Here is a 25,770-nt window from a genome sequence, read left to right on the forward strand (position 1 = left end):
TTCCCTGTACCCCCCTCAGGAAATGACTGAGGGTGTGTTCCACTAAGCAACGAAGTAAATCGAGAACAAAGAAGTATGGGATCCAGAAAATGGGGTCCAACACAGGAGAGAAGAAAGGGAAACCCTAGTTGCTAGCTGTGTAGCAGTTCTGGTGCATATCCAGTCTACACTGGACTAGGAGGTTGAAAATATCCCTCTGGAAGAAATCAATTACCTGAATGTTTGAATACTAAGTGACAAGTGACATTAAAAGATCTTATGGATATTTTGATGTCTTTCTGAAGATTTAGTAGTAGATTTATAGAAGACAAAGTAGGAAGAGAGGGAGTCAATGGGGGAAAGGGGAGTAAACCTATAATATTTTCAACAATAAAAAACGTGGGCCCTGGCCGGTTTTGCTCAGCGGTTAGAACGTTGGCCGGAGAGACCTGGTTCAGTTCCCGCTAAGGGCATGTACCTCGGTTGCAGTTTGTCCCCGACCCTGATTGGTCGTGCAGGTGGCAGCCACTCGATGTGTCCCTTTCACATCGATGTTTCTCTCTCTCTTCCTCCCACTTTATCTGTAAAAAAAAAAAAAAGAAAAAGAAAAAAAAATGTGGGAAAAGAGAAAGTTAATCTCCAAGAAAAATTTTAAATTACATATGGAAGAAAATTCTAGTACACTGCTTACCTTAGCAGTAAGCAGTATTTAAATAGCCATCATAATATTAACACTTAATACTGATTTAATAAAAATTGTAATGCAGAGAGGTAAATACCAAGAGAAAGAGGTCAGCCTGGCCGGTGTGGCCCAGTGGTTGAATGTCGACCCATGCACCAGGAGGTCGCCAGTTCAATTCCCGGTCAGGTCACATGCCCAGGTTGTGGGCCAAATCCCCAGTGAGGGGCATGCAGGAGGCAGCCAGTCGATGTTCTGTCTCATCGATGTTTCTATATATCTCTCTCCCTCTCTCTTCCTCTCTCTCTAAAGTCAATAAAGAGGAAAAAAAAAATGTTAAAATTGAGAGTAGTTGCCTCTAGGGAGCAGGACTGGGAGTGGAAAAGAGATAGGTCAGGGTGTTCTGTTTTTAGGGTAAGTTTTTTTTATTACTAATAGGTATGAGACTAAATTATCATACTGCTTTGATGACAAAATTAATTTTTATAATAAACGTAGAACATTGGCTTGCAGAAGAACCAGAGAGACCAAGATAGACCACAATCCTAAAGAACTGGGAAATTTATCATATCTATCAGGAATGTTAATTAATGAGAACATGCTTATAATTTTAATTTACAAAGGGCTTTCACTTTCTCTCATTTGGTCATTCTGACAACTTATGAGTATGGCAGGACTCAGAGATTATACCTAGCCTTTTTCCAAGCTTGTAAGAGATGAAGTTGTGACTCATACCAGCTCTTCTGACCCCCAAGCCCAGGAATTGAGGCAAGGTGAAAGAGGGGAGCAGTGTGAGAACCAGCTTCCAGGGGTAGGGTGGGAGAGCACTGTAGCCTAGTTGTAGGAACAAAACAGCAAGTTAGTGATTGAAGCATCAACTCGGGAATCTCAGTCAGGAGCCTGACTTGTGCTGAACCACTTGGGATGGGGTTAAAGCAATTCCAGGAGGGAAATGTAGGTCCAGCTGGGAGATTTAAAAACGGGGCAGTAGCCTGAGTAGGTCACTACTCAGACTTCACTTCAGAGCACTTAGCCAGAGAACAGAGGGCTTTTTACTGAGTAAGCCATTCTTTCCTGAATAGGCCAGTGTTCCTGCATTGGTTATATGACTTTTGGCTGCCCAGCATAAGGACTTCTTCCTAGTTTTAATTCCTTACTGTATAGGTCTTGATAGAAGGCGGAGCCCCACTCCCCATATAAAGATCTAAAAAGTCAGATACTTGCTTTCTCAGCCTTTTCTGGATTAAGCACATAACCTAGACTTTTTGAATCTGGAGCTGAAAGCAGGGACTATAGAGAATTTTTTTCTGTAAGGGGAGGGGCAGCAGCATCTAGTGGAAAAAGAGAAGTCAGCAGCAGTGGTGCCAATGATGGCATTCATTCACTGTCCAGGCACAGAGCAGGAGCTGCAGTGGCCAGTGTCCCTAGGCAGCACAGGTCACTGGGCTGTTTCTGTGATGTAATCCTCACTCTGCTACCTTCCTTTGGTCTTGTTTGCTTTCTGAGCCTGATCTCCAGCTTTCCTAGCAGCTCTGGGCTAACAATATCCTTTCAAATAAATTCCTTTTCTGTTTAAGCCAACTAGAGTTGTTTTCTGCAGTTGCAACTTAGAAGCCTGGTTGATAACAGTACCTGTATTAAAACGACTAGTGAATAAAATTCCAAAATAGATGACTAGATTGAAAGAACCCCAAATGAACTATCATGTGTTTGATCACTGATTTTTCACAATGACCTTAGCTTACACTGAGTAAACAGTCCTGAAAATGTGTGACTGTACCATGGATTTATAATTTTTTGAGGAAAAATCCACTCTTTTAGGAAAGCTATAGGTTTTCTCAATAACTTTAACAACCCATGGCCTGCTGTAAGAATTTGTTTTCTTGTCATACATACTATTGACTTCAAAACAAAATAGCCCAGAATTAGCACCAACATCTACATGCATATTCCAGTGCAGGGCATTTTACAGTAGTACACTTTAAGCTGCAGATTTTATTTTTTCATCCTTATCAAAAGTATTTTTCAATCTTTAGAATAAGAAATTTTTAACTTTAATTCAAAAATAGACTCTAATGCATTGCCCATATTTTTAGTCATAATGCATGTAATTATATTTTATTGAATTAAGAATCTAACAGAGTAACCACTGAAAGCAGTGACCTAATTTCTTCCCTTAGCAACTTGGTCAGATTCCAAGTGTGTGTGACTCGAAACAAATAGCAAAGACTAACTCCTCACTCATTGATCCATTCTGTTTTCCCATCCTCTCCATTGTCCCCATGTTGACACTCTTCCTTCTGTCTCAGTTTGTTGAGCTGGCAGTTCATTTTACTTCTGTCTATAATTGTTTCCTCTTCAGCAAATTATTCTGACTGTATACTCCCTAGAGAATAGAGGAGCAAAGATAGAGACAATTATCAACAAATGCAGTAAATGCAGGTTTCAGTTAAACGTGCAACATAGATGAAGTATTAATCTCACTTTTAGGAATGGCAGTTCAAATTACTCTCAGATTATGCATCTCAAATAATGAAATGTAGCACTTTTTTTTTTTAAACTCAAAATTATGATTACAGTTGTAAAGTATAATATTTAATTGCATCTTTTGTTTTAAATCCTCATCTGAAGACATTTTTCATTTATTTTTAGAGAGAGGGGATGGGGGCCAGAGAAACATCTATGTGAAACATACGCCCCGACCAGGCTGGAGATCGAACCTGTAACCCTTCAGTGCACAGAGATCAGTGCTCCCACCCACTGAGCCACACTGGCCAGGGCTGCATGTTTTATTTTGAAACAGGAACTATTTTTCATATAGACTACAAACACTCCACCTCTGACTCTCCGCTTACACTTTTCTTTTGTCTTGGAATATTTTTCTCTTTGATCACTAAATGTCCAAATTCTACCATACTCTTTAAAACCAAGCTCACATTACGACTTACTTTGTGTTGTCGTAGGCATTCCAAATTAAAGTATTTTCTACTTCCTGCAAACTTTTGAAACACTTATTTTATTTTTGTTTTAGGTTTTTACATCTAACTTGTTTTGGAATTACCTATGTACCTGCCTCATTTCCTCTCTCAACTAGTGTATCATATACTCCCTAAAGACAAGATCAAAATTTTGGTCATGTTTGAATCACCCTAAGAACTTAAAACAGTGCTTTGCTCTTAGTAGACTCTCAGTTACGTATTTTGAATTGTCTTTAATACCTATGAAAAACAAGTAACTTTTCTATTTTCAAAGAAGGGGAAATGTAATCAATGTTTAACCCTAGAAGTTGCAAATAAAATGAAAACAGTGAACCTCAATGTAGGAGATAACTATGAAGTATTATTTATAAAAGTAAGTTTAGAAGTGGTCTAAATACTGTATAACTCTCTACCATTAAACTTGCTTTTAAGTTAAATTTCAAAAAAATTGTCTCATCAACTCTTTATTTTGTTGGTTCATTATTATGAAATAAAATGTCAGTCAAATATTTAAAATATTTGTTGAAGTCAGTTAAGGCTACTAATCTTTGAAGCCAAAAAAATTTAATCCAAGGGCAATTTTTTGTACTCTCTTATAATCTAGATTTTTAAAAACTAATTACGTATTTAAAATACAAATTACATATTTAATAATACAAATGTATTTACAGTAATAATACAAATGTAATTTAGAATGTTAAAATAACTTGGAAACTCTTATTCTAAATTAGGCATTCTTTTTACTTCATTTTTATCTTAATTGATTAGGGAAAAACAAAATTGTAAAGAGTTGCTATTGTTTGGTTCTTGTCTATTGAAGGTAGTGTATTTTTTTTTTTTATCCTCACCTGAGGACATTTTTTCCATTTTTTGTTCAGATTACAGTGGGAGGGAGGGAGAGAGAGAGAAACATCAACGTGAAAGGGACACATCAAGTGACTGTCACCTGCACGACCCAACCAGGGTTGGGGACAAACTGCAACTGGGGTACATGCCCTTAGCGGGAACCGAACCCAGGTCTCTCCGGACCGCCGGCCAACGCTCTAACCACTGAGCAGGCCAGGGCGAAGGTAGTGTATTTATTCATCCTTATTTGAAAATTTAAAAGACAATGAGTATAAATTAATATTATGGCTTGTTATATGACTTTGTAAATGTAAATGTTTATTAGGCACTTTGCAGCCATAGCAAGAAGTATTATTTCTAAAATAGATACAGTTCATTTAAAGTAGAATCCGTTGAATGTTTTCTATTTCTTTTTATTTAATTAGAAAAGCCTTTTCTCAACAATGAGCAAAACCTTTTCTCTGTGATACTGATATTCTAAGGATGCCACAATGGAGGGAAATGATGAACTAGAGGAAGACCTGTTCTGTTCTGTTTTGTTTTTTGTCCCCAGCTCAAATTGTGTGTTTATTATAGTCAAGGTCTGAGAAATTGGATTTAATTTGAACATGACAGACATTAATATAATGAGATGAAAGATGAAATACTATACTCAGGTCAGTATGGATATGAATACAAAACTTTGTACAACATAGTACTACTTATTTAAAGAGTACATGTTGCCTTGGCCAGGTGGCTCATTTGGTTGGAGCATCATCCCATACAACAAAAGTTGCCAGTTCAATTCCCAGTCAGTAAAAACATACTCTCTGGTGAGGATTTAACTAAATAAAAGAGTACATTGAACTCTAGCCACCATGAAGAAAGCAGGTAACATCTCCAGTGGTGCTGCCCAGTGCCACATGTTCTGAAATAGAGAAAGGCTTGTAAGCTTACGGCATCCCACTTCGTCTTGAATTATTGAGATATCTGTTTTTCACTACACTTTGCATGCATCACCACTTATATATATGACTTTCACGGTAAAACAGAAGAGTTAATTGTATGAATTGATCAAAACTTTTGATATCAGTAGGCCTAAAATAAGACACTGTTCTTTCAAGATCTTAAAAGCTAATTTTTAAATTTCAGGTTAGCCTATATTGCTATGTAAGATGCAGAACCAGGAAAAAGAGAATTAAACAGTTTTTGAATGCCATTGTGTACCTAACTTCAGGGCAGGCACTTCACATACCTAGTTTCATTTCATCCTCATAACCCCATGAAGCATGGAGAATGGGTTTCCAATTTGTGCAGAGAGGTTCAGAGATAAATAATAATGCCCAATTTAATGGTGTTTTTATAAATATGAACTTTGGGGTTATATCTGTGTTCTAGTCTTGGCTCATACTAACTATATAAATTCTGCCTGGGTTCCTCAACTTGAGCTCATTTCTTCATAGAAATGTAAGCAGCATACATTATGCCTCGCTTATAGTTGGCAGCGCTTAATAAATGATTTAAAAACTTGATTGCATTATCCCAGTAAAAAATTTCTATAAAGATAAGAACTACCCTAGCCACTGGCTCAGTTGGTTGGGTGTCATCCTGTGCACCCAAAGGTTGCCAGTTGTATTCCTGATCAGGGGACATGATGGATTGCGGGCTGGATCCCCAGTAGGGGGCATGCAGAAGGCAGCCAATTGATGTATCACTTTCACATCAGTGTTTCACTCTCTTCCTCTAAAAATCAATAAAAATATTTTTTTAAATATAAAAACTGAATTATTTTCCTTACACATTATTTGAAAACCTGGTTCCAAGTTTCCAATGTCTAAAAAAAAGTTACAGATTCAGACTTTTATGTTGTACACATTGATTAGTTGCCTCCTGCACAACCTCCACCAGGGCCAGGAGTTGAACCGCAACCGAGGTATGTGCCCTTGACTGGAATGGAACCCGAGACTCTTTGGTCTGTGGGCTGACACTCTAACTATTGAGCAAAACCGGCCAGGGCCAGATTTAGACTTTTAAAAAACAACGATACATATGATTATAATTTCAGGGAACATTCAATCTTAGAAGGCAAAATGAGACCATAAAAAATGATCCATAGAGCTTGGCTGGTGTGGCTCAGTGGTTGAGCATTGACCCATGCACCAGGAGGTCACCAGTTTGATTCCCAGTCAGGGCACATACCCAGGTTGTGGGCCAAATCTCCAGTGGGGGCAGGCAGCCAATCGATGGTCTCTCTCATCGATGTTTCTGTTTCCCTCTCCCTTCCTCTCTCTCTAAATATCAATAAAGAAAAAAAAATTTTTTTAATGATCCATAGAGTCCTGGCTGGTGTGGGCATTGTCCCATGCACCAAAAGGTTGCCAGTTCAATTCCTGATTAGGGCACATTCCTGGCTTGTGGGCTTAAATCCTCTATAGCAGGTGTGCAGAAAGTAGCTGATTGATGTATTGCTCTCACATTGATGTTTCTCTCTCTTAAAAATCAGTTTTTAAATCTTTTAAAAAAGGAGGAGGGCGTCCATAGAGTTTTCCCATGGTGGTGGGCTATCTTGTCTAAACTCCCACTTTGATTCAGTCATAGTCCCTTTTCTCTTAGAAACACAAATAAATGGCCTAATTGTTGCCTTTTTCTAAAACCCCAACTTATTTTTATTTTTCTGACTCTTCCATAGTCAAATTTTGAGAATTCTTATACCTTTCATTGCCAAGAAGTACAAAAACTATGTAAACCAAGATGCAGTTTATTTGGTATAAGGAAAATAGGATTGGGGGAGGGCATTAATGACTGAGGAGGGAAAAGGACAGGAGGAGGGAAGAACTTCTGTATTGCACAAATGTCCAGGCTTTTCAAACTCAGTATTGAGATATATAGAGAATAAAAGTTTCTGCCTTGAAACCAGATATTGCACTTATCTCTTAAAATATCCAAAGTAGAAGTACTCTGACCAGACAAAAGCATTCTGTCTACTTTTGGTTTTGGAGGTAACCAGAATCAACTATTCTAAGAATTTATATAGACATGTAATGATACTGTTTAGCTATTGCTATGTGCTTTTTTTGTGGAATGCCTCACTTAATCTTTACAGTAACATATATGGTAGTTACTGTCATTTTTTCCATTATAGAGATGAGGAACAAAATCCTTAAGTTGTTACTTCCCCAGGATGACTTTTGGTGATCAAAAAGATGGACTTCAAAACAAGAATTTATACTCAGTAGCTAAGTTTCCTATATACTTTGCACTTTAAAAGACTTTAGATAGTATGCTCAGTAGAATTGATAAATAAAGCAGTTCATGGGCATTGTTTTAAAAAAGAGAATGATACAGAAACACAGTCCAAGGTATATTTTCACCCACTACCACTCCTTTTCCGTAGTCCTTATTGATGACACTTTGAACAGTTTGAGCTTCCTTATATAAACCTTTATATGTGCAGGCCTGTGTGTGTGTGTGTATTTCATGTGCATATCTTGTTCTTTTGTAGTATAAAGAGCACCACACTACACTTTATTTTGTGTTGCTTTTTTCATACTTTTAGAGTTAATTTCAATAACTGCATTTTTTGGTGTTTTTAAAAATATGAGATGTACTAATGGTTAGATATTCAGATAATACATAAGGCGTTTAAGACCCTTTCAGTCTCCAGTGTTAACAAAGGGTATCTTTAAAACATTTTTTTAAAATTTGTTTTTATTGATTTTACAGAGAGGAAGAGAGAGAAACATCAATTGGTTGCCTCTCACACACACAAGATTGAACTCATAACTTGGGCATGTGCCCTGGCTGGGAATCAAACCTGCAACCTTTTGGGGCATGGGACAACGCTCAACCAACTGAGTGCGACCCACCGGCCAGGGCACAAATTGTATCTTTCTATAAATAATCCAAAGACTGAATCTTAGTTTGGAGTGTACTTATGGGACCACTAAAACAGTGAATTTAAGCTGTCCAGAAAATTTCTTACCTCCAACTATATTTTCATATCTTTTGATGAAAAGGAATAGCAGTTTCTATTATAGATTAATGAGGGCTAGCCTCGCTGTGTCTCTACGAAGTGAATAACTTTGACATACTAAAAGATTTCGAGCTGTTTTGGTACTTTCCACTAAAACATTTTTACGTTACTTCATGTTAGCATTGACATGTCTATAAAACTTGTGATAAATGCTTTACATGTCATTTGAAGGTGAAATATCCACACATCTGAAAATAGTGTCAGAAAATGGAAATTACAGTTTGCACCCTGAAATGTCTCTATTTCTAACCATATTCCTCTTCAACCATAAATAGAGTTAGGCCTATTTTGATGTGGATTGGTTTTAAATTTACATTTCCACTGTTAGTGTCTTTTCCTCATTGAAGTTTTCATTTAAAACCGTTGCTGAAATTTGACACCAATTCACAAAAATATTTCTAAAAAATAGATGGGTGTCACATGGGTCTTCTGAACCTGCTGATATCAGAGCTTATATCTAAGAGGGTCATAAAATGTTCTAAGCTAAATTGTGTACTTAGTTTCTTTGTTATACCTCATCTTAAATTCTAGATTGATAGTTTTTAAAGTGTAGACAATAAAAATGCTGTGTTTAAAGTCTTCAGTGGTATGAACCACACTCTTTTTTTTTCGGCTTTATTGAGATTTAATTAACATAATGTTGTATAAGTTTATAGTGTACAATGTAATGATTTGATACATGTATGGATTGCAAAATGTTTACTATAATAAGGTTAGTTAACACATCCTTTAACTTATATAATTAACATTTTGGTGGTGTTTTCGTGAGAACATTAAAGCTGTATGTTTATAGCAACTTTCAAATGTACAGTACAATATTGTTAACTGTGGTCACCATGCTGTACATTAAATCCCTGGACCTTACTCAACTTGTGACTAAAAGTTTGTACCCTTTGACAATGTCTCCCATTTCCTCCACCCCTTAGCTCCTGTAAACTACCATTCTACTCTGTTGCTATGAGTTTGATGTTTTTAGATTTCACATATAAATGAGATCATGCCATATTTGTCTTTCTCTAAGTGACTTATTTCACTTAAAATAATGCATTCGTGTTCCATCCATGTTGTCACAAACAGCAAGATTTTCTTTTTATAGCTGGATAATACTCCATTTTATATATACAGGGTGGGGCAAAAGTAGGTTTATGGTTGTTCACATGGAAAATTATACAATAATTAGCCTGACTGGTGTGGCTCAGTGGATTGAGTGTCGCCCCGAGTACTGAGAGGTCCTGGTTCGATTCCCGATCAGGGCACATGCCCCAGTTTCTTGCTTGATCCCCAGTAGGGGGCGTGCAGGAGGCAGCTGATCCATGTTTCTCCCTCACATCGATGTTTCTATCTCTCTCTCCCTTCCTCTCTCTCTAAAAAAAAACAAAAACATAACTTAAAAAAATAATAAATATGAATACAAAAGTAAACTCTGTGTTTTGTGTACTCACGACTGTAAACTTACTTTGCCCTCCCCTGTGTAACACATTTTCTTTATCCATTCATCTATTGATAGACATTTGGATTGTTTCCATGTTTTGGGTACTGTGAATAATGCTATGATGAATATGGAGTGCCAATGTCTCTTTGAGATAGTGATTTCATCATCTTCAGATACATACACCTGGAAGAGAGATTGCTAGATCATATGGTAGTCCTATTTTTTAATTTTTTGAGGAACCTCTATGCTGTTTTCTGTAGTGTCTCAATCAATTCACACTTCTACTAATAGTGCACCGGGGTTCACTTTTCTCCACTTTCTCGCCAATGTGTCTCTTGGCGGCTCTTTGATAATGCCCATTCTAACAGGTAAGATTATATCTCATTGTAGTTTTGATTTACATTTCCCTGATGATTAGTGATGTGGGAGCATCTTTTCATGTACTTGTTGGCCAATTTGTATGTCTTTGGAAGACTGTCTTTTTCAGTCATCTGTCCGTGTTTTTGTTTTGTTTTTTTTATCCTCACCCAAGGACATTTTTCTGGTTTTTTTTTGTTGTTGTTGTTCAGACAGAGTGGGAGGGAGAGAGAGAGAGAGAGAAACATTGATGTGAAAGGGACACATTGAGTGGCTGCCTCCCGCACGACCCAACCAGGGCCGGGGACAAACTGCAACCGAGGTACGTGCCCTTAGCGGGAACTGAACCCAGGCCTCTCTGGACCGCAGGCCGACGCTCTAACCGCTGAGCCAAACTGGCCAGGGCTTCTGTCTGTGTTTTAATCAGATTGTTTACTATTGAGTTGTATCAGTTTCTTATATATTTTGGACATTAACCCCTTATTAGATACATGGTTTGCAAATATTTCTCCCATTCTGTAAGTTTTATTTATTTTACTGATTCTTTTTCTCTACAGAAGCTTTTTTAGTTTGATGTCCCACTGGTTGATTTTTGCTTTTAGTGTCATATACAAAAAGTCATTGCCAAGAAGCTTTTTTCTGAAGTTTTCTTCTAAGAGTTCTATAGTTTTAGGTCTAGCATTTAAATTCTTAATCCATTTTGAGTTAATTTTTGTGAGTGACACTGAGATCCAATTTCAATGGAGGGGATGGATTTAAAATAATAGAGTGGTCAACAGTTGATGGTAGCTTGGATATGGGCTTTGGGAGAAAGAACCAGTACTCAGGTTTCTGGCTGTGGTTACTAAGGAGATGAGATATTTATTCTTTCTTTCTTTCTTTCTTTCTTTCTTTCTTTCTTTCTTTCTTTCTTTCTTTCTTTTCTTTTCTTTCATTGATTTGAGAGAAACATTGCTTTGTTGTTTCACCTGTTTATGCTTTCTTTTTTTTTTTATCCTCACCCAAGGATATTTTTCCTTTTCCTTTTTTTGCTCAGATATAGTGGGAGGGAGAGAGAGGAAGAGAGAGAAACATCTACATGAAAGGGACACATTGATTGGCTGCCTCCCGCACAACCCCAACCAGGGATGGGGACTAGGTATGGGCCTTTGACTGGAATCGAACCTGCAACTCATTGGTCCGCAGGCCGACACTCAAACCACTGAGCAAAACCAGCCAGGGCCTATTTATGCTTTCATGGGTTGCTTGTATGTTCCTTGACTGGGGATTGAACTTGCAATCTTGGCATATTGGGATGATGCTCTAACCAACTGAGCTACCTAGCCAGGGTTAGATATCCTTTTTTAAAACGGGGATTAAAATGGATTTCTCAGAGGAAATAAATGGCTTGAATTTAAGATGTCTGCAGAATTTCAATGTGGAACTCTCCATTGGGAAGTTGAAGGAGTGCATCTGGGAGTCAGGAGAGAGCCCTGCTCTGGAACTGTAGACTTGAAATTCATAAGAATGCAGTGAGAGTTAGGACCACGGAGACAGATGACATCACTCAGGAAAGTGTGCAGTAAAAGGAGCTGGCATTCACAGCGCTTGGCAAGTGGGTACTCCAGAATGTTGGAACGAATGAAGGGTGTCAAGAGTAAAGTCTCATTTCAACCTCACAACAACCCTGAATTAGGAGTTTAATCCCAGTTTTACAAATGAGCACATTTCAGGCTCAGAGAGGTTAAGTGATTTGGCTTCTAAGTGGTCAAAGTTGGATTTCTAGTTCAATCTGTATTATTTTAAAACCCATTTTCTTCTTCCTGTGTCTTAACTTTTCTGTAAACCTCAAGTTTAAATAATATGTTATCATTAGTTTTATTTCTTTACCTCTGCCAGTATTCTGGTTTAGTAGGATTTTAATACATCCTTTTAAATAACTTTTTTTCCCCTAATTTCCCCTTCTTCATTCCTAAATGCATCTGTCAGATTGCCTTTTCTGTCAGATTGATTCTTCATACTCAACTCTAGTCCAATGCCTACTTTAAAACAGACTTGACAGAAGTCCTCCATTGGTTACTGGAAGAGGCCTGTCCTAAGCGTGGCATTCAAGGCTTACCGTAAAATCACAAGAACTGTTCAGAACTATTCCATATTTTCCAGGAGTCATCAGCACATATTCATGATTTTGGGTGGTGTTTATATGCAGATATCATCGTGGTGGTCTTGGTGTTCTTCATAAGGATTTCATTTTTACGTTTAAATTACATTTTAATTTTTAGATTTAATTATTATGTTTACTTTCTTATCATTTTTCTAAAAATGACTATCTTTATAATGGAAGCAGCTTAAATGTCATCCGACCTTAGTTCCATATCTATTGTAGGTCCTTTGTCCTCTGTTTCTAATGTGATATATTCCTACATTTCTTTAGAACAGTTGTCCTCAACCTTCCTAATGGCTGCGACCCTTTAATACAGTTCCTCATGTTGTGGTGACCCCCAACCATAAAATTATTTTCGTTGCTACTTCATAACTATAATTTTGTTTTCCAGTGGTCTTAGACGACCCTTGTGAAAGGGTCGTTCGACCCCCCAAAGGGGTGGCGACCCATAGGTTCAGAACCACTGCACTAGAAGATTTTCTTTTATGAAGGGAAGAGAGGAGAGCAGTTATGCTTGTTATAAACTTGAAATTAGAAATATTTCTTAATATTGAGTCAAGATCTTCCTTTTAATATCTATTTCCCAGGACCTGCCCTAGGAAGAACAGAGAAGTCAGTCCTTTCTCCTTTGCCTCATGAAGGTCCATCAGACATGTAAAGATAGCTCTTAGTCTGTCCTCAGAGACGTAAGCCAAATGATCTTGTTTGCTTGGACCTTTTCTCCTATGACCAGTCTTAAACTTTCTCCTCTGAGGATTCTGGAGTTTTGTCAGTGCCCCATCTTAAAGCACAGGGGCCAGAACAGCACACAGCAACCCAAAGGAGAGCAGTACCACATTATTCCTTTGATTAGGACTCTGTGCTTGTATGCTTGTATGTTAAAAACCTGAGATCGCTTCAGCTTTATAGCAGCCATGTTGCATTTTACATTCATTTACTTAAAATACCCAGATATTAACTTGACCAGTGTGGCTTATGGGTGAGCGTTGACCCATGTACTGAGAGGTCGTTGGTTTGATTCCCTGTCAGAGCACATGCCCAGGTTGTGGGCCAAATCCCGGGGGGGGGGGGGCAGAAGGCGGCCAATTGATGTTCTCTCTCATCGATGTTTCTATCTCTCTCTCCTCCTTCCTTCCTCTCTCAAATCAATAAAGAAAAAAAAATACCCGGATATTATTTTTGCATAGGTGGTAGTTAAGCTAACTCTCCTCCATCATCTGTGCATTTGATTTTCTTTGATCTAAATATAGAACATACTGCTTTTTCTAGTTATATTTCATTTTCATTTTGACCCATCATTATAGCCAATTATAATCATGTTATCCAGTGTATTGTTTACTGTGTTTCCCAGTTTTAGGGCATCTGGAGATTTTGAAACATACTTTCCACATCTTCTTTCAAGTTCTTGGTAAACATTACAAAAACAGCGACTCCCCAGTCCATTCTCCAAGGTAATCACTGCTACTTACAAATGGTTCTGTTAGCCCGGCCAGAGTGGCTCAGTGGATTGACCATTGTCCCATGGACTGAGAGGTTCCAGTTTGATTCTCGGTTAGGGCACATGCCCAGGTTTCAGGCTTGATCCCCACTGGGGGGCGTGCAGGAGGCAGCTGGTCGATGTTTCTCTATCATCTATGTTTCTATTTCTCCCTCTCTCTCTAAAATATCAATAAAAACATATTTTTAAAAAATGGTTTTATTAACCATTGTTTTGTTATCCATCTACATCTCTTCATATCTGCAAAGATCTCATTTGTACATTCAACAGATTTTTATTTAGCACCTACCATGTACAAGAAGACGCTAGAGATAGTGAAGACAGCAGTCCCTGTTTTGTGGAGCTAACAATCTAGAGATAGCAGGAAGTATTTTGTTAAATGTTCTGCAGAAATTGGGTTACACAATTCTCTATGATATTCTCCTTATCTGGTACCATATTAGAAAAGGGAATAATGCAGCATTATTTTTTGCACACTTGGTATTGGTTACTAATGATCTGTCACCTGAAAATAAGATTTATTACCTTTCTCTTTTCACCTTGCATTGTTTCATAGTAATTTTGAGCTTTGGAAGTCTTTGGAATTCACTGATGTACTGTCTTTTGGCTATATCATTAGAGAGCAGCCTGTTTAGCTACATTTTTGTTGTTGGTGGTGTAAACACCCCCTCCCCCCAGTATTATCAGGGCCCTTCTTTATTTTTTTAGTAAACTTAGTTATAAAGAATTTCTGTCCAACTTTTGCTGTTTCCCCTTCCACGATTTTTGTCACTCAGATTTTACTTATAATTTATCTTTATATTTTAAAATGATCTTTCCTAAGGAAAATAGCTGACTAACCTCAGATTTTCTTTTCTTTGAATTCTTAAGGTGCCATAGTCATTTTCTCCAGGTTCCTGGTTCTCTTCACTTTAACTACTTTTTTTTTAAATTCACCAGAATGAATCCCAGATGAATATGAAACTGCAAAATTTTATCTGTATTCTGAGGGATTAAACTATCAAAGTACAAGCTGTTGTTTTTTATTAGAATGATACAAAGAGCAGATGTCCTAATAGTTCGTAGAAGATAACCCACCTGTCTTCTTCGCAAGTGCAAATTCTTGTTATTAATCAAGTGTCATCCATATTCTTCCTCTAACCAGTTCCCACAACTCTATCATTTCTACCTACTTTTCTTTTCCCTTTGGTTCAGTGTCCTCCACTATAGTTCTTATTCACAGTGGGATTTTCACATAGATGTTTATTTTCTTAAACAATTGTGAGGATTCCCTGCCATTTTCTATGGATCTGTCTTTCTAGAACAGCAGCTTTCCTATAGAAGTTATAGTCTGTTGTTACTTGTTATTACCCCATCCCACCAAGTCTTGGTGATTTCCATGAGATTTTATTTATCTCCTTGTTCTTTTTTTTACTATTGCTACTTTTAAGTATAGCGTCTAACACACTAATGTTCATTAAGTAATATTTATGATTAATCTCAAGAAGTATTTGCCTTCTCTTTTAGGCTGTGAGGATATCATTGCTGAGAGCATATCATTAGATACCTTAATTGCCATCCTCAAGTGGAGCTCTCATCCATATGGCTCTAAGTGGGTGCACCGACAAGCTTTACATTTCCTCTGTGAGGAATTTTCCCAGGTCATGACTTCGGATGTTTTTTATGAGCTCAGCAAAGACCATCTGCTTACTGCTATCCAGTCTGACTACCTGCAGGTAATCATTTATACACCTCTCAGATTCATTGTCATTCATTTGTGCACCAAGAAACCCATCTGTACTCTATTGTTCTCCCATCTAGGGAGACCAACCCACCCAGGAATGCCCTCTTCACATTTGTACAACAGAGCCTTCTAGCTCTCGGGCCCTTCATGCACTCTGCTGCTGGCTCAACACTGTGAACCATCCTGGGTCCTAACCAACAATATCTTAAGAGGTTGAGGCAGTAGGCAGGGTCAGAAGCACATCCCAACAGTGATTTTCTTGGCTTCCACTAATAAGTTCACTATACCAGTTTCTTATTTTTGGTGGAGTGTAAGACACTTAGACTGTAGACCGTAGCTTAAACAGCACAAAGTAGTAATAAAAGTTTATAATCTACTCAAATGCTCATGAAAATTTTGTGTGTATGTGTACTGCCAAAGTACAATAATGTTTTCAACTACTTATTTTTAATCAGAAGCAGTTTTTAGGAAATTCTGTATTCTTATATATCCATCTAATTTGGTAATTAAAACAAACAGATTTAAAATACTGCAAAAATATTTTTAGGTAAGGTATGTTTAAGCTTAATTTTCATTTACATTGGTTGTATGAAATTTATGCTGAAATTATACAGCAGTTTTAACGTTATAAAGACATAAAAACCCATTGAGCCATTTTCTATTATTTTATAGTTGTACTAGAGAAGTTATAAAATGCTTTCACCTCAGTCAGAAATGCAGTGAAGAGTTAAATAATCCACTTAGTATCTGTGCTTTGATTGCAGTACAAATGTTGTCATATTGGATTGGATTTATTTAGGATCTGTGTTCATTAACCTTGTTTTACTGTTCTGATCCAGACTGCATGCTTTATGGGAGTTAGAATTTGTCAGTTCTCTCAGATTATTGTCTTTAGAAACTTTGTGTTTCTTCTTAGAAAGTAAAACCTTGGAGAGCAGCCTATATTTGCTTTAAGATTTTAGATAAAATACGAAGAAATGAGCAGCACATTGCCACATCACAAATTGTGCTTACAGGGTCTTTCACCAATCCGTAGAATGTCTTGTAGGGATTGTTCCTGCAGGGGGTAGTAGCCACTCTGCATCCGTATACTTTGAATTTTATTTATCTCCATCTTATCCCAAAAAGAATTTAAGGCAGCTGTATAAAGACCATGTAATAAGATAAAATAAATTTCAAATAGGTGAAGAGAAAAAAAGATGGAAATAAGAATAAAGAATTTAGGTGGAGCTAAGAATGAGGTTTCTGGACAAAACTTATGTAATGCAGTCTTGTGTATTTGCTATTGACGGACCACAGTTTAACTCCAACATTTCAGACAGCCAGTGTAAAGAATGAAATGTAGTAGGTAAGTTGCATGCTATATTTACTTTATGACCTAGGAGAAGCCATTAATGAAATTAACCATTTATCTAATTTCACCAAAATAAGTATGAACCATTTTTTTTTACAGGCTAGTGAACAAGATATCCTTAAATATCTGATTAAATGGGGCGAGCACCAGCTGATGAAAAGAATAGCAGACAGAGGTAAGATCAGAAAATTAGCTTGCAGTGTTTTTCCCAAAAGCTTACTGATATGATGCTACATACCAGTCTTGATAATAGCCACTGTTGCCTAGTGAAAATAAAAATTTTTACAATTGGCAAAATTCTTTAGTGGAGAGGGTCTACTTTATTAGAAATAAACATACCAAAGAACTTATATTTTACAACTTTAAAAGGATACTTTTTAAATTTTATTGATTTTTAGAGAGAAAAACAGTGATTTGTCGTTCTACTCATCCATGCATTCATTGGTTGATTCTTGTTATGTGCCTTAACTGGGGATCAAACACACAATCTTAGCATATCTAGATGATGCTCCAAACAACTGAGCTACCCAGCGAGGGCAGGATACTTTTAATGTTATCTTTCTGTGTGCTTAATATTTAATGTTGAATGATTTATAGAAGTAGTAGAATAAAAGTTTTCATTTAATAAAGTATTACAATGCATATTGTTGATGAAAATTGTTCTAAATTGGAGAGTGGAGATAGGTGTGCAACATTTTAAATATATTAAAAATATATTTAATATATTAAAATGGTGAGTTTTATGTTATGTGAATTTTACCTCAATAAAAAAATATATGACCACCCCAAAAGAGCATATTTGCTGTTTATTTTTAAATTTTGTGGAAGGCAAAGAGAAATAATTTTGAGTGGGGATACTTTAGAAAAGATGGAAGCATCATTTGAAGGAGGGGACTTTCAGTTTTGGAAGCTTATGATTCTTTTATTTATATCTAGGTTTAGTCCACCCACTTGTACTTCTTCTCTCATAGAATATTGAATTCCTATATAATGAACCCAAAACAAAAAACTTTAATTAGAAAAATTAAATATAGATTTTCCTTCCCTTTCATTTTCAACAGCTTTATTTAGATATAACTTATATACCACAAAGTTCGACTCTTTAAAGTGATCAAGTCAGTGGTTTTTAGTAATAAATTTACAGAGTTGTTCTGCCACATATTTTTTAAATCCTCACCCAAGGATACTTTTTTCCATTTTTATCTTCATATAAAGTAGGAGAGACAGAGAAACATAGACGTGATAGAGACACATCGATTGGTTGCCTCCTACATGACCCCAGCCAGGGCTGGGGAGCAAACCTCAACTGAGTTACATGCCCCTGACCTGAATCGAACCCGCTACTCTTTGGTCTGTGGACCAACGCTCTACCACTGAGCCAAACCGGCCAGGGCGTTCTGCCATGTTTTTAAAGATATAAAAATATCAAGCTAAAGTGCCTTCAAACCTTTGTATATATTCCTTTAATACACTACTACCCAAGTACTAGGAACAAAAGCAGTCTTCCTATTTGATTTCTCCTAATATAGTTCTCTGTGGCCTACAAAAGCCTTTAATAATTCTCAGATTTGAATTTTTTAATGTAATAATCATTACTATTTATTTGGGACATTTGTGAAATGCCAGTATACAGTCTGACCCTCTTACCTGCATATTGTGTATTTGCAAATGCACCTACTTATTAAAATTTATTTGCCACCCCCAAATCAGTTCTCTTGACTCTTTCATGGGTATTTGCAGACGTACAGAGTGACAAAAAATTTGAGTTCACTGATGCACATGTTCCCAGCTTAAGGTGGAACATGGTGATGATCTGCCTTCTTCTTTCTACTCTTAAATTGTAAAGGTGTCCTTTCACAACGTGTATTTAGTGCCATGTTTTTCACTTTCTTATGAGGTTCGGAGGGTGATCTCACTCTTTAAAATGGCCTCCAAGTGTAATGCGTAGGGCTGTCTAAAGTTCCTAAGCACAAGAAGGCTATGATATGCCTCACAGAGAACATGTGTGTGAGATAAGCTTTATTCAGGTATGAGTTATCTGTTGGCCATGAGTTCAGTGTTAATGAATCAACATATATATTAATAAGGTATCTTTAAACAGAAACACATAAGTCAAAGTTATGTCTTGACCAGATGATAAAGTTATCATCAGAAGCTCACTGAAACCTATCCATGTTTTCCTTAGTGTTCACAATAACTTTATGGAACTTCGTTAATCAAGTACAGTAATAAGAATTGGATGTATGTAATGTTACATAATCATTATAGGCCATAGGCTTTTTCATTGACATAAGATTAGTAATGTCATATTTATTTGGAACAGATAATGAACAACATCCTTGAAGAAATTTCCCTTAAAATCGTAGTTTTCAGCCCTGGTTGGGTGGGTCAGTTGGTAGGAGCATTGTCCCATACACCAAAGGTTTGGGGTTTGATTCCCGGTCAGGACACATACCTAGGTTGTAGGTTTGATTCCTCAGTCGGAGCGCATACGGGAGGCAACCAATTGATGTTTCTCTCTCATATCAGTGTTTCTCTCTCTCTCCCTCTCTCCCCCACCCCTTCCCCCTTCCCTGTCTCTCTAAAATCAATAAAAAGCATATCCTCAGGTGAGGATTGAAAAAAAATAGTTGTTTTCAGACTGGGTTAGAATGTCAGGCTCTTTCACAGGGATGAGAAGGAAGCAAAGTGAACCAGGCTACTTTTGTTTCAATCGCCCTCATAGAATAAGGGTTCTGCCCCTACCTCTTACATATTTGAGAGTGTAATATAAGATTTCATTTGAAAACAAGACACCACTACTAAAGAAAACTTTTTTTTGAAAAAGTATGAAACCAGATCATAGCAAGGTGAGGACAAAAACCTTTTTTCACATGCTTGCAGCAATTTTATTTCAAATGACTACAGTAAAAGCTTAGCTTCTCAAAAACAATCTTTTTATCTATCACATGATTTAAGAGAAAAAGCAGTTTGCCTAGAGACTTTGCAAAATATCTAGCATTTATATTTGTGGATGACAAAGATCTTTTTTAAAAAAAATTACACCTCCCTAGATTAAAGACGTGATTCAAGATTCCCAAAATGTATGTAAATTTCCCCACTACAATATCATAAGCATATAAGTACTTAAAATCTTCCTCTTTCACTAATATCAATAAAGAAAGCCTTTATTTTCTGCTCTGAACAATGGAAATATATTATGCATGTCAGAGATCAAAGGGTTCATTTATATGGAAATTTGGGAGACCAGCATAAAAATCTTGAAGTATACCTTATTTTGCTGCCAGGAGATTAGTATCTTGTTAAATTGCTTTTAAATAAATGGTAGCCTAATGAATGCACCGTTAACCTACAGTGACCAGAAATAGCACTTGCCCTACAATGTCCTTATTGTACCAAAAACCGGTCACAAAAGTGAGAAAGCTTAAGAAAAAGCCCTGAGTCAAACTAGATTTTAATAGATTGACATCTTTTTTCCTTTGAGCTAGTATATAGAAAAGAATCCTTTATTCTTGGGGTGGGAAACCTTTTTCTGCCAAGGGCCATTTGGATATTTATAACATCATTTGAGGGCCATACAAAATTACCAACTTAAAAATTAGCCTGCTATATTTGATCAGGCTAATTTGGTGAGGTGTGTGATGTTAGCTGGTATTGATTTCTTGGGCCTTATAGGGCCCTCAGGCTGGACATTCCCTACCCATGCCTTTTCTCTGTCCAAGAACATCTTTATTAACTAAACTTCATAAAACATAATTTATAACCCTTATAAAAGATGTACGTAAGTATAAAGAATGGTACTGAAAGTGTACTGGAGAAGAAAGAAAGCCTCGCTCTGAAAGTTTGGATTTGGTTGGAGACTTTTCATTTTCTGTCTCCTAGAGCCAAACTTACTGAGTGGCACTGCTCATAGTGTGAACAAAAGGGGTGTAAAAAGACGAGACCTGGATGTTGAAGAGCTTCGAGAGATCCTTTCTTCTATCTTACCTTTTGTGAGAATTGAACACATCTTACCTATAAACAGTGAAGTCCTAAGTGACGCAGTAAGTGTCTGTCTTCATTTACCCCTTTCATGAAAAGAAAATGAACTAAAATGTACAGCTTTGGTGAAGGGGAGAGGGAGGGGGCGGATCAAGAGTAGGGTGTCAGTGGGGGGAGGAGAGAAACATCTGTAACAAAAAGTAATTAATAAAAAGAAATAAAATGTACAGCTTTATCTTTATCATTGCAAATAATTTCTACTACTAAGAGTATTGTGAACCTGTAAATTCATTGAAGTCAGAGACAGATGAATGTTTTTTGTTGTTTTTTTCCCCTCACCCAAGGATATTTTCTATTGATTTTTTTCCAAAAAAAAAAAAAATTCTTTTAAATTGGGAGAGAGAGAAACATCCATGAGTGAGAGAAACATTGATCAGCTGCCTCCTGCATGCCCTCTACTAGGGATTGAGCCCGCAACCCAGGCATGTGCCCTGACCAGGAATCGAACCTGGACCTCTCAGTCCATGAGACAGTGCTCAATCTCCTGAGCCATGCCCGCTGGGCCATTGTTTGTTTGTTTTTTAAAGATAGAATGAAGGGAGGGAGAGAGAGAGAGAAACATCAGTCAGCTGCTTCCCACACAACCTCAACTGGGGCCAGGGATTGAATCTGAAACCCAGAAATCAAACCCAAGACCCTTTGGCCGACACACTAACCACTGAACCAAACTGGTCAGGGCCAGATGTCTGTTTTGTACTATATTGTATCCCCCATGTCTGGCACAAGACACAAATGTTTGATAAATGAGAGTTGAATAGTATAGTTATATCACTGTTACTTTTGCAAGAGGATAGTTTCTTAGGATTTAATTCAGCATTTATCAGTGTAAATAAAATATATCCTTATTAAAATAAGAAAAGATAGAAATTATCTTTGGAAACTCTTCAAGAACATCAATAAATCAAAAAACAGGAGGAAAGGAGAATGGTTCAATGTAAAAAAGATGAATGAATCTTATAATGGTATTTCAGTTAAAAATTAATGGAGCTGATCATGCTAATTTTATAATTTTAAGTGAATTTTTAAACTAACAGCATTGTTCAAATTAATGGATGGGAAGATAAATATTATAAATATTAGTTCCTCATACATTAGTTTATAACTTTAATGTAATACTGTAAACATAATGGTTGTTTTTTTTTCTTGTTTTTTTTTAAGCCTTGTCAAAGCAAGGCCACCAAAACTTAGGTTGCCTCCCCCAAAAAATGGGAGAGAGAGAGAGGATAAATATAGTAGTTTTTAAAAGTTCCCTAAAAAGAACATAATTAAGGATGGATAACTTTTCCAGAATGTAAAGTATATTTTAAAACTCTAATATTTAATTTGTGATGCTAGCATAATAGGCAAGACAACATAGCCTAGAAAAAGATCCTAATTAATAAAAGAATTAAACATAATAAATGACATATCACAAATCAGTGCGGTACTAGACTGATGAATGGGGAAGGGAGGAAATTTGTTTAAACTCTCATTTCATTTGCACACAAAATTAATTCCTGTTTGATTGAAGAATAAAATATTAAATTGAAACATGGGAAGCTAGAAGAAAACAATTAAATATTTATGGAATCTCTGATTAGAAAAATGTTCAGTCTCACTAGTAATCACATACCCCAAAGAAAGCAATATAATACAGTAAGTTATCAATTTTTAACCTATTAGGTCAGTAATTTTTAAAATAATATTACTGTTCCATAGTAGAAGTATAGCTGGTTCATTGGTAGTGTTGTACTTAAATTTTTGGAAATAGCCTAAATATCTAAGAATGGGGAAAATAAGTAAATTATAGTGCAGCTATTTAACAGAGTATTTTGCTATTCTGAGCAGTGGTTATAGTTACAAACATAGCAACATGGAAAATGCTGATAATGGAATATAATTTTAGAAAGATGGATATAAAATGTATTTTATGTATTCTAGAATGCAGTTATGTTAAAATTCATTTGAAAAAAGGAAGTATAGCAACATTACTACAGTTGTAATAGATTAGAGTTAATGAGTTTTTTTCTCTAAATACTATCTAATGCTATGTGTTACTAGTTAAAAGTAATTTTAACTAATGTAGCAATTAGACATTTATTATGTTTAACAAGAATAATATTGGAGAAACTATGTGGTTTTGTTTGAAATCTGGGAATCTGGGACTCAAACCAAGTTGAACCCTGAATTTGGTTTAGAAAAATATTTTAGAACTTTGGGTTAGTAGACTTAGAAAAAATATATTGATAGTCTTAATTCCATGGCCACTGCATAATAAATAAGTCCCCAGTAGGTTTGCTGATAATGGCTGTTAACCTGAAGTCCTAAACACTGTACCAAACCTCATTTACTCCTCACAACCACTTTATGAGCTGGGGATACTTGTTTTATATTTTCCTAGCACAGATGAGGAAACAGCAGGGCCACTACATTTAGTTAGTTTGGTGTCCCAACTCCAGGGCCCTCTAGGAGTCCTTAAAGTGAGGCCCCCGTGAAAGGAGATTTCCACAGTCAGGAGGTTGTTAAGTGGGGAGTTATAGTTTGAGCCAAGTCTGCCTTCCACTAGAACAGCGGTTCTCAACCTGTGGGTCGCGACCCCCGTGGGAGTCGAACAACCCTTTCACAGGGGTTGCCTAAGACATAACAGTAGCAAAATTACAGTTATGAAGTAGCAACGAAAATAATTTTATGGTTGGAGGTCACCATAGCATGAGGAACTGTATTAAACGGTCGCAGCAGTAGGAAGGTTGAGAACACTGCCCTAGAGTCACTGCCCCTAAGCACCTTGTACACTGCCTATATCCTTGTACTGCAGATACAAGGCCCTCTAGTTCTTGTTTTGTCTTGGGGGCGGGAAGCTGAGTTGGGATGAAATCAGTTCCTAGATGAGTAAGGAAAAAAATAAAAATTCGTTTTCATTAAGAGCTCTGAAAGTTAGTCCAATTTGTTACACTTTTTTGTTTGTTTGTTTTTGTTTTTATCCTCACCCGAGGACATTTTTCCATTTTTTGTTCAGGTAGAGCGGGAGGGAGAGAGAGGAACAGAGAGAGAGAGAGAGAGAGAGAGAGAGAAACATCAACGTGAAAGGGACACATCGAGTGGTCGCCACCCGCACGACCAACCAGGGCCGGGGACAAACTGCAACCGAGGTACATGCCCTTAGCGGGAACCAAACCCGGGTCTCTCCGGATCGCAGGCCAATGCTCTAACTGCTGAGCCAAACTGGCCAGGGCCAATTTGTTACACTTTTAATTAATATAGCTCTTGTTTTAAAAACATCATTTCTCTATTTAGAGAAAAAATAGGAAATTATACTACCTTTTATTTCTGAGTCCTTTAAATATTATTAAACATTTGAAGTATTTTTAAATTTCACATATATGTCTAAATTTTTATACAAATGATAAAGTTTGAACATTTTGATTTATAGGTATAATTATTTTTATTTTAGGGTTGTAGTTCTACACAAATCTCTGTATAAAAATAATTTTTTTCCTAGATGAAAAGAGGCTTGATTAGTACTCCTCCATCAGATATACTTCCTACATCAGAAGGTGGGAAGTCAAATGCCTGGTTACGGCAAAAAAATGCTGGAATATATGTTCGCCCTCGACTATTCTCACCCTATGTGGAGGAAGCAAAGGTAATGGAAAACATTTTCAGATACTAGACCACTTTATTATAAACTGTAAGCACAAAAATTCTTTTTGTGGCATTAAATAAATGTTTGGAAATGGCCTGAATGTCCAGTGATGGGGAAAGTGAACGTAAATTCTAGTTTGACTACTCAGCAGAATACTTTTCTGAAATGTTTAATTATCAAGCATGTTTTTATAACTTAGGTCATGTTAAATTATATTTTACATTTTCCTCATTGTAGTTATTTGTCTTGCAAAATGTTAACTTGAAAAGGAAATGTTATTTTATTGAAATGGTTGTCAGTATTTTGTGATCTTCAGCACAGGAAAATGTCCTGAAAGAATATTGCTTACATTTTGTCTTCCTTCATAAATTAAAGAAATGCCATCATTTCTTGTAACTTTTTTTGTGTTTTTTTTAATCCTCACCCGAGGACATTTTTCATTTTTTGTCACATAGAGTGGGAGGGAGGAAGGGAGGGAGGGGGAAAGAGAGAGAGAAACATCAACGTGAAAGCGACACATCGAGTGGTTGCCACTCGCGCAATCCAACCAGGGCCGGGGGAAAACTGCAACCAAGGTACATGCCCTTAGCAGGAACCAAGCCCAGGTCTCTCTGGACCACAGGCCGACGCTCTAACCACTGAGCAAACCGGCCAGGGCTCTTGTAACATATTTCTAAATACTGTGGGAAATTGTGTTTAGTTTTATTATAAGTGCACATATTAAGAAAATATTTTAGGTCTATTAAGCAAACAGTTGGCATTATGAATATTATAATAATTCTTCTGGAAATGTGGTAATGTAAAAATTAAATACTATATTATTTTATTAGAGGTATTCAGCCATATGAACTTTGGGGTGGCCTTTTGAGGAACAGTCTTTGAAAATCAGAAATCACCTTTAAGCTTTATGAAATAAATTAATGGCAAAACAATGTGTGTTTGGGTGTAGAATTAATTTATCTTAAAAATTTTCTTGTTTTTATTAATCAGAGTTCCTAGTTTAAGATACATAAAGGATTTGTGAGTTTATTTTGTTGACTAGGTTGATAATAATCTACCTCTTATTGACCAGTTGACATCTTTTCTTTCCTTTCCTTTCCTTTCCT

The 25,770-nt window shown here is 36.6% G+C and overlaps 1 protein-coding gene across 4 annotated transcripts in view; it reads left to right on the plus strand.

Annotated features, from left to right (window-relative positions):
• The window catches only part of BTBD7 (BTB domain containing 7), a 51,938-nt gene that overhangs the window by 14,479 nt on the left and 11,689 nt on the right, over positions 1–25,770 (plus strand). Inside the window, exons 4-7 of one of the 4 annotated variants that reach the window (XM_036267208.1) lie at positions 15,431–15,639; positions 17,101–17,176; positions 20,884–21,044; positions 24,521–24,664. In XM_036267208.1, coding sequence (XP_036123101.1) covers positions 15,431–15,639; positions 17,101–17,176; positions 20,884–21,044; positions 24,521–24,664 — 590 coding nt within the window. Of the gene's footprint in view, positions 1–5,035; positions 5,074–13,777; positions 13,878–15,430; positions 15,640–16,830; positions 16,941–17,100; positions 17,177–20,883; positions 21,045–24,520; positions 24,665–25,770 lie in introns of those variants that run through there. The other 3 variants (XM_036267213.1, XM_036267223.1, XM_036267230.1) reach the window with 3 other exon arrangements.

The sequence above is a fragment of the Molossus molossus genome, unplaced genomic scaffold (genome assembly GCF_014108415.1).
Source record: "Molossus molossus isolate mMolMol1 unplaced genomic scaffold, mMolMol1.p scaffold_m16_p_1, whole genome shotgun sequence".
Classification (NCBI taxonomy): domain Eukaryota; kingdom Metazoa; phylum Chordata; class Mammalia; order Chiroptera; family Molossidae; genus Molossus; species Molossus molossus.